We start from the raw sequence: 15,263 nt of genomic DNA, 5'->3' as shown, positions 1-15,263 counted from the left end.
TTAGGTGCCTCTAAAGAAAAAACTGGGACCACATCAGTAGGTGTGGGTGTGGTGCCCACAACGCTGAAGTCTTTTCTATGACCAAAGGCTCAGGGTTGCTTAGGCACATACTACTGACACCCCCCACCCCACCGCTCCAGTTTCTCAGGCACAATAATAAATCACTACGTGGCATAGACATCAAGACGCTGTTTCACAGAAGCTGCCTAAAAAACACCGTCTCTTTGGCAGATGCCTTAAGGGAGGTCATTGTGCTGTGATTTAGGTCTCTCTTCCCCTCTTTGTATTTCACTGCCAGCGTTTTGTTCCCATTACAAGTGGAGTGCATTCCAGTTTGCAGATTTGCTCTTAACTTTCAAACTAGTCACGTTAATATGAAGATTTGTAGCTCTTCACGAGAAAGAGGCCTGTCTCTTGCCTGAGAACTTCTAATCCTACATTGATCACAATAATATGATCTTGGCTGATAAAAATGAAGGCACTGAAAATGCTGATTCTCTCAGCACATTCCTTGACTTTTTGTTGGCTGAGAGGTACTGGGATGCAGTGCAAAGGGAACAGGAGAGGTTATTTTTCCTCACATCACCTGAAACCTACCTACATGTTGCCTTTTTGGGCCAGGGAGCAATTGCTAGTGCAAAATTACAGGTGGCCTTTCCTACTGTAGCAGGGGAGTTAAGAGTCAAGCCAAAGGGTTTGGGTGAAAGCAACAGCATTTTGCATTCCAGTTGGGGGGACGCCTGCATTTTATATAGCCAAAGTATGTACAACTTATATGAATGTAAGAGAAACAACAAAGCCTTGCTGGATTGGGTCAAAAGCCCATCTACACCAGCAATATGTTCTCACAGTCACCATCAGATGCCTATGGTAAACTCTCAAGCAGGACCAGAGTTGTGCAATAGTGCTCCTCCCACTAGACTACATGGTTTTTTTGGCATGATTCAGTAGGGCTTTAGTTATGTTAATAAATTCTGTAGGTTTCGTAAGAACCTACCTCATTAAACTGAAATACAGCTGTAGTGCCACACCTTCATCTCCACAGAACTAGGTGGCTAAATATCCCTAGCAATAGTATACATCCCTAGCAATGGAGAACTGTGCTGTGTCAACTATATTGGATCATTCTTATGACTCATTTTGATCTTGAGTTAATACTGAAGTACAAAATGCAAATGTCTCACAACCAATATGAAGGGTTGTAATCCACTGTCTGCAGTGTTTCCTAACCTTGCGTCTCCAGCTGTTTTTGGACCACAACTCCCATCTTCCATAGCTAGCAAGGGATGATGGGAATTGTAGTCTGAAAATAGCTGGAGACCAAAGGTTGGGAAACACTGATTCAGAGCGTGGGAACATTGTGGATTGCTTTTAAAATTGTGAGCACAGTGTTAATGGCAATTCAGCGAAATGGATTAGGTCAGGGGTTCAAATAAATGAAATTCCATTGGTGGATGTCTACAGTCAGATCATTCTAGAAACCATGAACCTCTGAAATCTTCTATACTATTTCTGACTATGGTCACATTTGCACCATACATTTAAAGCACGATTAGACCACTTTAAACCGCCATGGCTTCCTCTATAGAATTCTGGGAGCTATAGTTCATTATGGGTGCTGAGAGTTGTTCGGAGGTCCTCAGTGAATGGTGTGAATGTGGCCTGTATGTTCTCAGTGTCTTTTGCATTTCCAGCATTTTGAATGCAACAAGAACACTGGCTGGAGCATGTTCTCAGTTTTAAAACTAGCTTCCTTCTACTTTCCTTTTTTGCATTAGCTCAAAGGCATTTTAGTGCCATGTGCAAAAACACCGTATATGCAAGGTGCTATGTCTGATTTGATTTGTTCTCTTAAGGTCTGTATAGTCTTTATGAGTTTAGTCTCCCCATTCAACCACACTGGGAGAAAGCAAACAAGCCACTACACACAAGTTTAATATCCATGCTAGACTGAACCTGCAGAAAGGCTGGAGCAAATGGAAATCATATGTGTAATCTGCATCTTTCTTCCCTCCAAAATATAATAATAATGGAAATTTTGCAGACTTCACTTGCTAAGTGTTCCTAGCTGTCATACAATAGCTTTAATTTTTGATTTATCCACAGCATTCTGTGTATGGCTGCTGAACTTGTCATCACATTGTCATAGCTTCCTTTTGCGTGAGCTACTGTTGCATTCTTCTTACATGTGGGTTGTTGGCTGGAATATATATTTTTTATAATAGGTAAAAATAAATCTCCTTTGTTAAATATAGTTTCCAGAAGCGAGAGATCTTTGCTGTGCAATAAAGTCAGCAAAGGATGCACCGTTTTGAGACTCTGATTTCAGTTGTGCTAGATGCTACTTCTTCTTGGTGCTTTGAAAATGTGAGAATGAAGCCAAATTTTCAAACGGGAGGGGGAATCCATCTCAGTTGTATAGTATGTTCAAGGTTTGGGGGGGCTGGGAACCCTGTGCTAAACAACCTAGATATTTGTGGAGTTTTATTATTTCCCCCTTTTTGTGATCAATTTTCTCTGCTGTATAACAAGGGGCAGTGAAATTGATTGAAGACGTTATTAAAAGAACTAACAGCGTTGATGGGGAGACAGAAAGACTGGTGATTTTATATCTAGCAGAAAGAGAAAAGAGGCTTGGATATGCAAGGGAGTGCAGCCCTACAGCGAAACACAAGTGGCTTCAACACACACACACACACACACACACACACCCCAAATGGAATGAACAAGTTTCTAAAAAATCAAAGGTGAATCAAAAGGAATTGGCTTCTGCCTGGGCAAAGCAGCCAGACAGGCCACAGTAACTGATCCACGTGATAAACCAAGAGGCAGCCGCAAAGCTCCCCAGACAACTTGCCTGAAAGTCACTGCCAAGAAGCCAGATGCTGTTGCTGGAAGACACTCTGCCACAGTTGGGCATCTGGGTTCAGTGCTTTCCACTTAAAGAAGAGGGGAGAGTGTGAAGGAGGAGGCAATCTAGATCCTGCCTTTTCCTCTATTACTGTTATGAATGTGATTGACAGACATAAATCTGAAAATCTCAGTGTTGATTTGTACTTTAGAGGAGAACTGTTAAAAACTAATAAATCAAAATAGTTTTTAAAGACGTAAAATATCGCCAGATCCCCCCTGGTGTGGCATTTTGAAGAGGAAGAAGCAATCATATAGGCAGAGCCTGATATCTGCTTGAAAACATACAGCAGGGGTGGGGTTCAGCTAGGCCAATGGTCATGGATGATGGGAACTGTAGTCCAGCAAATTTACCATCCCAGACATACATGTCTTTAGAATATGCACATGTCACACTTGACCTGCCAAGTTCCTTCCTGTCATCTTTTGCTTTGCCCCATATTAACCCTTCTTGGTCACAACTTTGGACCATACTTTCCCTGTTGAAGTCTGGTAGGCTGTATTGGTAAGTCTCTTGCCCATGCTGTCACAAATTTGCTCAATTTGAGTAAAGATTCTAGTAGTGATGCCCAGTGAAGTTCTGCTGGGTGCAGAAACAAAGATGGGTGGTATATAAATAATAAAATTAAATTAAATCAAGTTCAGGCCCAGCTCAGGAGGAGAGGCAAATTTTACAAGCCCTGAACTTTCCTTTCTCACTTGGATCAGAATCCAAGGCCAACAGCTATAGTCTCAGGACCTGCAAGCAGTCCTGCTCAACTTGTGCCTATCTGTGAGCAGGGGCAGACTTTGGCAATATGGTACTCTGAGTGAGGAGATAATTTGATATATAAGATATATAATAAATAGGTTGTTATTATAACTATTACAGTGGCGTAGCGTGGGGGGTGCAGGGGGGGCCGGCCGCACCGGGCGCAACATATGGGGGTTAGGGTTAGGGGGCGCAAATCCACAGGTTAGGGGGCGCAAATTACTTGCCTTACCCCGGGTGCTGACAACCCACGCTACGCCACTGACTATTACTATTATTTTGCACTCCCTTGGCTCAGCCCCCTTTGTGGGGGAACGGCTCGTACTGCCCCTAATCCGGCGCTGCTGTGTGAACTTGAACACAGCTGCTTACTTTTGTGTCTGCCCCAATTTGATTTTCTGCAATATTCCTACAATCGGAGGAGTCCAAAGCCATAAAAACTCCAGGCTGGAAAAGACCCAAATGTAAGCTAGTGGAAAACTGCCTTACATTTACTCCAAACATGTGTGAAGCCCCACTTTCCACAAAGGGGAAATGCGATGTTTGTTAAACACTTCAGGGTCCCGTAAGGTTCTCTCAAGATCCTCCTAAGGCCATAATGCAGACTTCCAACCAAATTAAGGTCCAATATATGCCAAGAAGAATATAAACACTCTACTACTTTAGTTGTGAATGAATCTATACACCAATGGAAAGGGTTTAGGACCTTAAATATCCTTTCTGATGAATATCAGAACAAGCTTGATAATGAATATGATTTTATAATGCGGGAAAATTCTTGCAGTGACTGTCCTTGGATCTACATGAGGTACAGTACTCGCCAATCTTGTTTCGATTCAAATGTGCCCCTGAAAACTTCCAAAGTTTCTGGCTCATGTTTATCCTTGCAAATATAACAACAACAACAACAACAACAACAACAACAACAACAACAACAACAACAACAACAACAAAATTATTTATACCCCGCCCATCTGGCTGAGTTTCCCAAGCCACTCTGGGCAGCTTCCAATCAAGTGTTAAAAACAATACAGTGTTAAATATTAAAAACTTCCCTGAACAGGGCTGCCTTCAGATGTCTTTTAAAGATAGGATAGCTGCTTATTTCCTTCACATCTGAAGGGAGGGTGTTCCACAGGGTGGACGCCACTACCGAGAAGGCCCTCTGTCTGGTTCCCTATAACCTCACTTCTTGCAATGAGGGAACCGCCAGAAGGCCCTTGGCGCTGGACCTCAGTGTCCGGGCTGAACGATGGGGGAACAATTTACAACAATGGTGGAACTGTTTCTGTAACAGAGGGCAAGCTTTAAACATGTGCTCATCCCAAGTGCCAATAATCAGGCTTTTTATTTGCTATTAGAATTCCTATCCTGTCCAAACCTAACAATAAACAAAAAAATATAATGTTGCACTTATTGCATTAGGAGTACTAAACACCCAAAACACATGGTCTCAATGGATGTGTGGGTTACACTGATAATTTGCAAAGAACATCACATTCTCACTGTGCTTGAACTAGTGCGCAGCTATTAGTGGCATTGGATAGAGGTGGTAGCCATCATAAGTACTTGCTTGGAGAAGCACACTAGAGCAGCCTACTTGCTAACCACTTGCTAGGTGCTTGCAACAGTATTTCTGTTATTGCGCTGCAAAATTGTGCAGAAAGCCTAGGACAACTCTTCCTGCACTCTCCATGTGTCATGGAAACCAAAACCAAAATCATGTGTTCATTTCTGTCTGATTTTAATTTAATTTAATTTAAAATAGAGAGCATCAGTGACAGCGAGAGCATCCCACAGGATGTGGTCAGTAGATTATATCACTCTGGTAACACTGAATGGCGCTGCAAGATAGTGCAGTCTCAAGGAAATAATGACAACACCTTTTCAACAGTACTTATTTTAAATTAAGTTGAAGATTGTTGCAAAAAAGTACAAAAAAACCCAGTCATTGAATTATTCAAGAGAGGAAGAGCTGTTCCCCTTTGAATCCAAAGATGCACTTTTGCATAAAGAAGGCATCTCCTTCCTTTACAGTGTGCACTCTTGCACTGAGGACAAAAGTAAAAGTCCATCCAAGTCTGTTCTTCTGCTCACACAAGCATGAGACTTGCTACAGAGTCTACATAATATGTCATTGGGTGAGCTCTTCTTCCAATCATTCATGGAAAAGCTCATGGTTCTTCGAACTTATGTGAAACATCTTCAACCATTAGCAAAATATATCCTGACTGAATTCTGTTATTTGTGTGTTAATCACGTGAGCTACCTCAGAGGCCTTTTTTGGCCAAAAGGTGGCCTATAAATTACAATAACAATCAATGAATTACACACTCAGAGAGCTAAAGATTACAGCACAAAAAACATTATAAAGCCACTATTTATTAAAATATAGTTTAGGTCTGTAGGAGGAGTCCCCTCCCCAATACCATGAAACCAACTTTTCTCCAGAGAGTCCGCACGAGACTCAATATACTACTTTCTATCCTAAGTGGAACCGAAGTTGGTTCTTTTTTCCCCATAGATGAGTACATAAAAGCAGTACCTGCTGATTCTATAATCTCTTCTGTTCTGTGAAACAAACATGATGAAGAATATTGACCATTTCAAAATTGTTTGTCTGCTAAAGCTGAGGGTCAAATAGATGTGATGGGGCAGGTGTGTTTGTTATTCATAAACCAGAGAAAATTGCCTGAAGCAATGGGGAATGAGGAGGTATGGTTGCAGAGTATTCAGCTTCTCTCATCCAGCTTTGAAAAGGGGAGAAATGAATAAAAATTTTTTTTTTTAAAAAAAAAACCTAACACTGTCCAACCAAGATTGACTAGGAAGTCTAGTTTCATCCTGGGCCATTTATATTGGATGAAGTGATATGATATCTTAAATTTCAACCAGCAGAAAGCTTATTAGCAGAGCAATAAGAAGAGGACGAAATCACATTGCAATTTAAGTGTCTAACTCTTAATACATCACATTTTATAGTTAGTAGCTTGACTTACTTTTGCAAGTGTTCAAATAATATTTTCATGGTGTCGTAGTTTGGTCTTGGGAGCTTCTGTACAAGGTCTTTGATGACTTTCACTCTACTTTTGTTGTCTTGAATTTCTGAGGAAAAAAGGAAAAAAGAAGTTATGATCCCAGAACAATATTTGACTATCTAGCATATTTTGCTTTTTGCTACCGCTGTCTCAGACTATGAATATGGGTCTCAAGCTAAGATTGAAGTGTTACAACCATATCTATTTTTGAACATTGCTTTCTAATGGACTGTATCCAAACTTGTGCAAGCAGAGATCCACACACACACAACGGAGATTTCTCACCCTTCCTCATCTCCTGTTCTCTGAAAAACCTCTCCTAAGGGTCAGGGCTCCCCAGGAACAGCCTGACATGTGCTTCACTAGGCTGTAGTGGGAAGGGGGAACTGCCAGAAATGGGGTGATTATTTGGGGTGATTCCCCTTCCCCAGCATTAGTATTATAATTTATTCAATTTCTTACCCACCCACCAAAACAAGGTTCCAGGTCAGGTTATGGCAATTCAAAAACGTAGTATTAAAATCTGTTTGAAACAACTAGTCAAAAAATTAAGGTTGGGTGGGTCCTAAACTATCCCAGGCCTTTTCTGATTGTCTCCAAACTTTGGAAGACACATTTGGGAATCAAAAGAGGGCTGCAAGTGAGGAGAAAGGGCAGAGAAGCTTGACTGTGTGAGCAGGTTTCTGCTCATGCAAGTTTGGATACAGCCCACCTGAAATGTAATGAACAAACTTTGTGATGGCTAACCTCTTTCATGGCCAACCCAAGTTACCTGAAAAACAATTAATATTTCTACTGCAATTTCTGTGCATCCTTCAGTCTGCGGGGGTGGGGGTGGGAATGAAAACATACTTGCACAGCTGTGGTGTCCATTAATAACTAGGCCTCCTCCCTCCCAGCTAGGGATATAACTATGCAGGTATAATTATTTCAGTATTATAATTTAAATACAATACAGTTTTATGTTAACAAATTACATGTATGGCATTAAAAAAATGGCATCCATCATCTGAGGAGAAACATTTCATAATTTTTTAATCCATTCATTTTCTATGAGAGAACAGAGGTGAAGGTTTCAAGGAAATAGAAAAGCTATGTTTGAGCAATATCACATAAACGTGTGGGTGGGAGCTTCTGTGATCAAACGCTTCCACAAGGGGAGGGGGGCGGAATCCCACATATAAACAACTAGTAAGTCAGGAAGGAAGCTAAACTAGATTCCTTCTCCATGACATGTCTTTTTTAATTGGAGGGGATGCTTTTTAGAAAAGGATGTGGATCCCTTTGTGAAGTGGCACACCTCAGACACAGATTTAGCAGCTCAGTATAAACTAGGCCACAGGTGTCTCTATCTTACTTATTTGCTTAATTACTACTAAGATCGACTTAGCCCTTATGCAGACAATGGACTGAACCCATCAAACATTTTTAATGTATATCTCTGGTGCTTATATACTTCGTTTTGTTCTTATTGTATTTTCCATAGTTTCATGTTCTCTTGTGATCAAATTCGTAGCTACGTTGACATTCTTAGTTCACATCCTGTCCTTTGCTTAGTATCCCCTTTCCTCATTTCATAACTGCCTTTTTGTAGAAAACAATTAGTCAGTAATGAAAGAATGTGAGTCTGAGACCTATAATCGCCTTTGTGATGTGAAACTTCTTTTGATGATGTGATAACAGTGTTGCTGCTGACTGACTCAGGATAAGCATGTGTGTTTTTTAATGCGATTGATGGTTTCAAGTCTTAAAATATGGTTTCTGATGGAGATATTTGCATCAGATGTTGAAGCATGTATAGCTCTACTTTCGTTTCATGAAAGATAAGATAAAATAAATGTTAGAGGCCCCTGACACAGGGAAACCGTTTTACATGCTGCAGGTCTTAGATAACCTGAGTCTTGTTCCTAGCTTCAACCCAGTGCAGTAAAAATAAATAAATAAATTGATCTCATCGCTTAAAACCTCCTCCTGAAACAGTAAGGGACGGATATGTTTCTCATGGTAGATATGTACAGGAAGCCACTGAAGACCTTACAATAGTTTCATAACTGCAGTGCAGTCCCTTATGTAAGAAGGATTGGCATAAATGGCTTAGATGAGGGATGAAGAATTTGTGGCTATCCAGAAGGTGCTAGAACACCTCTGACCTTTGGGCATGTCAGCTGGGGTGGTGAAAGTCTGAGGTCCAACAACATCTGAAGGGCCACAGTTTCCCCACCAGAGGGATTTATGGGAAAGTATTTATTTGTTCTTGGGTGTGGGTATGTATCTATGTAACTGTTTACCTACCTACGGATAAATCTGAAACAAAAGCAAATAAATGGAGTGAAGGCGGAGACTATAGAACGGATGACCGTATGTGATGAGTGAACGGCCAACTTGCAATCCACGTGTATCACAACTCTGCTCAGTTCTCTTCAGCAGCATTGCAGTGAAGTGCTAAACATGGTGGCAATGTATGAAGTGACGAACAGTCTGGAGGAACTATTATTATTTTTTTGTGTGTGTGTTTGATTTTAAGAAGTCATGTATATAGTATGAAAGTGAATAAAGATCCCCCTCTCCTCTCTCTCCTGTTTTTCTTTAGGGAAGGCAGAATAAGCAAATACCAGCTGCCCCAAGAACAAAAACGATGCTTTCTAAATCTTTTGACAGCAATTCCACACAGAAAAAGACTAAGGCACAGCTGCCCTTCTGTGTGTGCTACTTACAGCAAAAGTATTTTTAATGCTCCTTCTTAAAAGGGGGGGGGAGTAATCCCATGGGAAGCTTCAAAATGATAAAAGAATCAAGAAATTGTCTTAGAGCCGATTGGAAGGGTACCAAGGGTCATCTAGTCCAGCCCCCTGCAATAAAGGAATGTCAACTAAATAGATTTCCACATAGCATTCAGGATCTTTGTGGTAGGTTTAGGCATTTGTGGTTTATTTTGTTGACTGCTCCTCCAAGTGGCTCAGTTGGATGCCTCCTAGACCAATTTGGCTTGATTGCCGGCAAAATTCAAATGATCTTTTAGATGACCGACTCTAATAAGAAGGGTGAACTAGAAAGTAGCCTTATTCATAGTGGATACAACTAAGATTTGATCACAAATTCTGAATAGCAGCCTATTAAACTGTGGAGATGAGGATTATTAGTGCTTTAATGTGTGTTGACTGATAGTGAACTATTTTACAGATCTGGGTATCTTTTGATACTTGACACATTGTAAGACAATTTATATATTTGCTGTTTGATGATTTGATGGACTGCAACAATTATTTGACCTGCATGTTGGAGTGCCCACATAGTAAATGTCCCGTCCTATGAACCATAGCAGTGGTGTTTGCCATTGGAGGTGGGGAAACCTACTAGGGCTTGGAATCTGCAGAACAGATTCACAAAAAATGGCTTTCTTACCCCTCCCCCTTTCTCGGCAGTCCCCTGCACTGCTCTGTTTGTAGCAGATTAGCCATCTCTTGGGAATGAGATATGGTGCAGGTGTGTGTTTTTGCAGACGGAGGCCAGAGTTGGCTGAATTCCCCCTACCCCATGACTTGATCCAAATCTATGTGATGGCCCCATGTAATGTAAAAGACCAGATCTTAATTTGGTCAGCTGTACACCTGAAACACGGTCCAAGCCCTTGTTCAAACAAAGAATTCTGCTTACTGTATGCTTTGCCACACAATTTCACTCCACAGTTTGACTTAATGTTAACTGAGGCACGTTAGACTAAAATGAATCAGGAAAAAAAAAATTCTGAAAGAGGTAGTGAGAAAATGGTGTAGAGTACAAGATCCACTGCACCCCCCCCCCCCAAATGTATCTCAGCACTTCCAAATGTAAAATGGCCTTTATTGCTTTCTAGTTTCAAGCACAGGCACTGACAAAGCTGGTGAAAAACAGCTAATTCATTGTTAAAGCACAGAAGTAATTTTGCACTCCCCTGTTTTATGAATCAACTTCCCTGCTAATTGTAATCCGACTGAAAAAAAGAAGAAAAATAGGCAACATGTGGTACCTTTAGTCAGCATTTCTGAACTGGGAATGATAAACACCTCTGCCTGGCTCTGGCATTTATCAGTACTGAGATATTATTACCACATAGACTCACAGCATGGTTACTGTTATCATCAGGGGGAAAAAGAGGGAGCTAATCTTAATGGTTTGTAAGGCCGTTACCTGCACTGGTCTGACATTTATCATGCTCATCTTACCACATGGGTCCTCCATAGCAAAGGTATTTTATCTAGAAGGGACATCACTATGAATTATTATTTGCAGCTAGGTAGAAAATTGTATGTTGTAGATACCTTTTCTCATTATAAATCACAGTCACATTTCACCATTTCCCCCACAAAGCTGCTGAGGCCAGGCTTTTTGCCATAACACTCACTCTCTCTTTTATAGTTCCATGAAAATATTGGATATACTTTCATTAGAAAGGTTGATACTGATCTCTCTCTGTGTGTGTGTTTAAAAAACAATACATTACAAAATTTGATTTAAAAAAAATAAATTGGCACCGGGAAGGCAAAACAATGTTGATTCATTCACTGATTCATGCAGCATAAAGGATGGAGAAGGGGCAAAGGCACATCCTGTTGTTCCCACAGCACACAAGCTCACTAACAGCTTTCTTAATCTCTGCTTGCTTTCCCCAGTACCAAAAGAGTTGCACCTAAATTGCTTAAAGCCACAGGTGACTCTTGAACCACAATCTTAGTACTGACAGCTTATAGCAAGAGGAATTATTCAAAATGTGCTAACTGCACCAAGCGTGTCATTTTCATTTTTGACATGTAACATATAAAAATCAGAGGAAACAAAAGGATGTTATAATGTAGGCTTCAATACTTTGCCCATTTACGGCAGGCCCCTTGGTTTCAACTGGAACTGTGTGTGTAAAACACAACACATGTAGGTAGTGAGTGGTGGAAAACGAACGAAGAAACAAAGCATTAACACTCCTGCGTCTAGCAAACACTCTGAGTACAGAAATGATGCTTCCAAAAATTAATTTGAAATGGACATGGATGTTAATAGCATCCCACTTTGTTACTGAACAGGAAGTCCAGAGTTTATCTCTCATAACTCCCATTTGCTAGGAATAGGACCTATGATTCCAACCTGACATAAATTCATTATGTTGCAAGGTAATGGAGTTTGACCTCTTCCCCTTCCCTCAGCCCTGCTGCATTATTCATGGCTGATGGGCCCAGAGTCATTTTACCCCACAACCGACTCGTCTTTTCTAGGAGGCTTTAGAAAATGTGTGTGCATGTTTAATGTTAAACTGGCATTCATGGCTCACCTCAACACTTTGTCTGATTTAAGACCTTGAGTGCTGTGCTGCTGCACCTCAGTGTGGTTTAATTTATTTAATTTTTTAAAGAGTATTCCACCAGGCTTCATAACTATTGAAAGTATTGTCATCTTCTTTCAGATTTTTATTATTATTATTATTTAAAAGCCTCTCTCTTGTTCCTTGCTTTATGTTTCTCGCTTGCTATTTAGGTTAGGATTGCTTCATATTGTGTTTCCCTTTTATTCCAAGGAAAACCTTTAAAGGTTTTTAACCTTTAAAATATATTTTAAATAAATAAAACAGACGCATGCCTTTTCTTAAGGAGGATATTTTGAGTCACACGTTTCATCTGTCAGCCTGCCTCATTTGCCTCTATTGAAAAATAAAAATGGAGCGAACCAGGTTGAGATTTTTGAGTGCTAAAGAAAATGTGAGGCTTCTGATGCTGGCTGCAACCAGACATAGTGTTGGGCAGACGCTCTGCAAGCTCCCCCACTGTGCTGCTGTGCAAGCTTCCCTGCTGGTATGTTTGCTATAGTTTTAATGTCTGTGAAAAAATTTGAGGCAACTAAATTATGCTCTGCCCTCTTGGATGTAAATAAAACATCCGATTTAGACAATTTCTATTGCCCTTACTCAGTTTTAGTAGTTCTGTGCCAGCCTGACTCTTAAAACATATTCCCTCAACCACTCCCCAAATCTGGCATCTTGTGTGAAATCTGGCTAAAACAAAACACATATTATTCCAGCTGAACTCTGTTAAGCGGTAGTAATTGTGTGTGTGTGTGTGTGTGTGTGTGTGTGTGTGTGTGTATAAAGATGTATAAACAGAGATAAAATATATAGATGGTCAAAAGGATACAAAAATAGAAACACAGACATTTCTGTTTCTCCACCTAATCTATCATTTCTTTTGGCTAAATGTCAGCAGTCCAAATCTGATTCATCCATTATACACAATATCAAGTTTACAACATAAACAGACTGATTACACACACACACACCATTAACTTATAAGTTAAGATATGAATTGATTTGCTTTTTATTCATGCCTCCGCCCAAAAAATATAATAAAAAATTAAAATGTTGGGAAATATTTCAACACTATCAATTGATCAGTTCACCAAATGTGGTTTATAAAGAGAGAGGAGTTTTCCAATGAATATTCATACATATTTTTCAGTCCATTAGCAAGACTTAAGACAATGAATTTCTAACTCTATTCCATTTAACAAATAAATATGTGGAATTAATGGAATAATAAAAAAGCACCATGCTCACAGTACTTAGAAAAGTTAAACTTTAATGTCTCAACCTCCAGGTGCCATCGTTTGAGAAAAATAACCAATAATCGTCATTTTTTTACATATTTGATGGGACTGATTATGCAATGTGCAACTCTAAATGGCTTATAGCACATTGTAGCATGGTTCCATCCCATTGGCTACAGTAGGGTGCAGGCAGATGGATGACAGTGACAAGGAGAGAAGTGCTTTTGCTTAGCCGTGCGTTAAGATGCCATCCAGAAGCTCTGTGCACTGCAGACACTTCATTAGGATGCCAGGATAATGGTAAACTACCACTCAGAGTGACACTCCATTTCCTGCTTACTGAGCTCTCCAACCTCGGCAGATGTCAACAATCTCACAGTGCCACAGAGCAGACCTAACTTTCCAGTCACTTTGACTCCAATTTTTTTCCCTTAACAGTGCCATACATTACAGGCAATATGTAGCAGCAAGTAACGGCAAACAGGGAAGGGGGGGGGAATTGCTGGACCCTAATTATAACAGAAGCAGCATCTCACGCAATAAGCCTCTCTCTGCTTGGAATACCTAAAGCCAACTCTTGTCTTTTTCACAGAGGGTTCTTTCTGAGGAAGGAGGGGTTTTGCTATATATACCACTACCAGCTCATTTCACCACACTGTGATAATGTAAAGCTGAAAATCCTAAGAGATATTACCCTGCTTCGTAACTAGCTTTCATCGCTTTTAACTGAGAAACAATTCTGCTCCCCTCTTTTCTCCTGGTCGGTGCTTTCTGCTCGGCTTCAGTTTTGTGCATGGTTTTCTGCGTGCACAGAAAGAGCAGACTCGAACATCTGGATAGTGTGATATTTTCTCGGCAAATGCACAACTTGAGGCTATCACACACCTCCCTAACAAGCAGTTAAAGCCAACAGAGACTGTGTATTGGAAGTCTTTAGCCTGATTTTTTTCTCTCTCTCCCAGAGGAACAAAAATGGCCAAATAGTTTCCCCGCTCTCGAAATATTTCTAAAACCAAAAATAGTATGAAAATATATTAATCCATGTCCCACATTCTCTTTTTGCATGTTCCCTGTAGCTACAAATAAAAACCTTTCACCCTAGGGGAAGAGAGAGAGAGAGAGTGTGTGTGTGTGTGTGTGTGTGAGAGAGAGAGAGAGAGAGAGAGAGAGAGAGAGAGAGAGAGAGAGAGATAACGAACAAGAACATAGCACTTGTTTTAATCTAATGTATTTAATCTTGGGGCCAAGGTATTTCTATCTCCAAGCAAGTCTTCATGCCTTCCTAATACTGATTCATGCCTCTTGCAAGAATAAATCCACATCTTATTTCCCAGGCATAAAAGGATGGGAGCATGAGAAGGCAAGGCAAGGCAAGGCAATCCGCCAACTAGAATGTGTTTGCTTGATGGGGATCTCAGATCTCCTCCCCCTTCAGCTCTTGAATGAACGCCCCCCCCCCCCCGTTTTCACAGGGATTCATTCCTGCCTTTTCAAAGAGCTGTGTCAGATCCGCAGGATGACTGAATGGAAAAGGGTTAAAGGAGAAGAAATCTACCTAAGTCTCAGGGAAATGCATCCCTACTTATTTTCAGAAGTTCTACTTATACGTGAAAAACTAAAGGCTGAGTTGCATTCAGAATAGAGAACCCCTCTTTAGGAGAAGCATTAAATCCCACGATATTGACCCTTATGAAGGGCTCATAAAAATAAAAAAAACCAATAAATATATATTTGTATTTGTTTAAAAACATAAAGTAGTTTAATAAGTCTCTTAGAAAATGTATAAAAATAGCTGTACAAATTCCCAGTAGTGGCAGAAGCATCTGGGGACTATAATATGACTAAAACCGATTCAGCACACTTTTCTGTGGCAATAAATTAAAATGAAAATATGCTGCTTCAAAAAGTTTTATGTAATTTTAAAAAAGGCCAATTCAAGGACCCAGAAACAATAGGATTTTTAATAGTAAGAGGCACACTAATTTTATTCTTCTGTTCTC

General features: G+C 40.3%; 1 protein-coding gene across 18 annotated transcripts in view; it reads right to left on the bottom strand.

Moving 5' to 3' along the window:
* ARHGAP15 (Rho GTPase activating protein 15) overlaps positions 1–15,263 on the bottom strand; it is a 368,006-nt gene that overhangs the window by 19,483 nt on the left and 333,260 nt on the right. For all 18 annotated transcript variants that reach the window (XM_083494613.1, XM_083494624.1, XM_083494616.1 and 15 more), the window contains one exon: positions 6,661–6,766. In XM_083494613.1, coding sequence (XP_083350739.1) covers positions 6,661–6,766 — 106 coding nt within the window. The remainder of the gene's footprint in view (positions 1–6,660; positions 6,767–15,263) is intronic.

This window comes from Podarcis liolepis, assembly GCF_965112155.1.
Source record: "Podarcis liolepis genome assembly, chromosome: 1".
Taxonomy (NCBI): Eukaryota; Metazoa; Chordata; class Lepidosauria; order Squamata; family Lacertidae; genus Podarcis; species Podarcis liolepis.
This window is presented reverse-complemented; position numbering and strand designations above follow the sequence as displayed.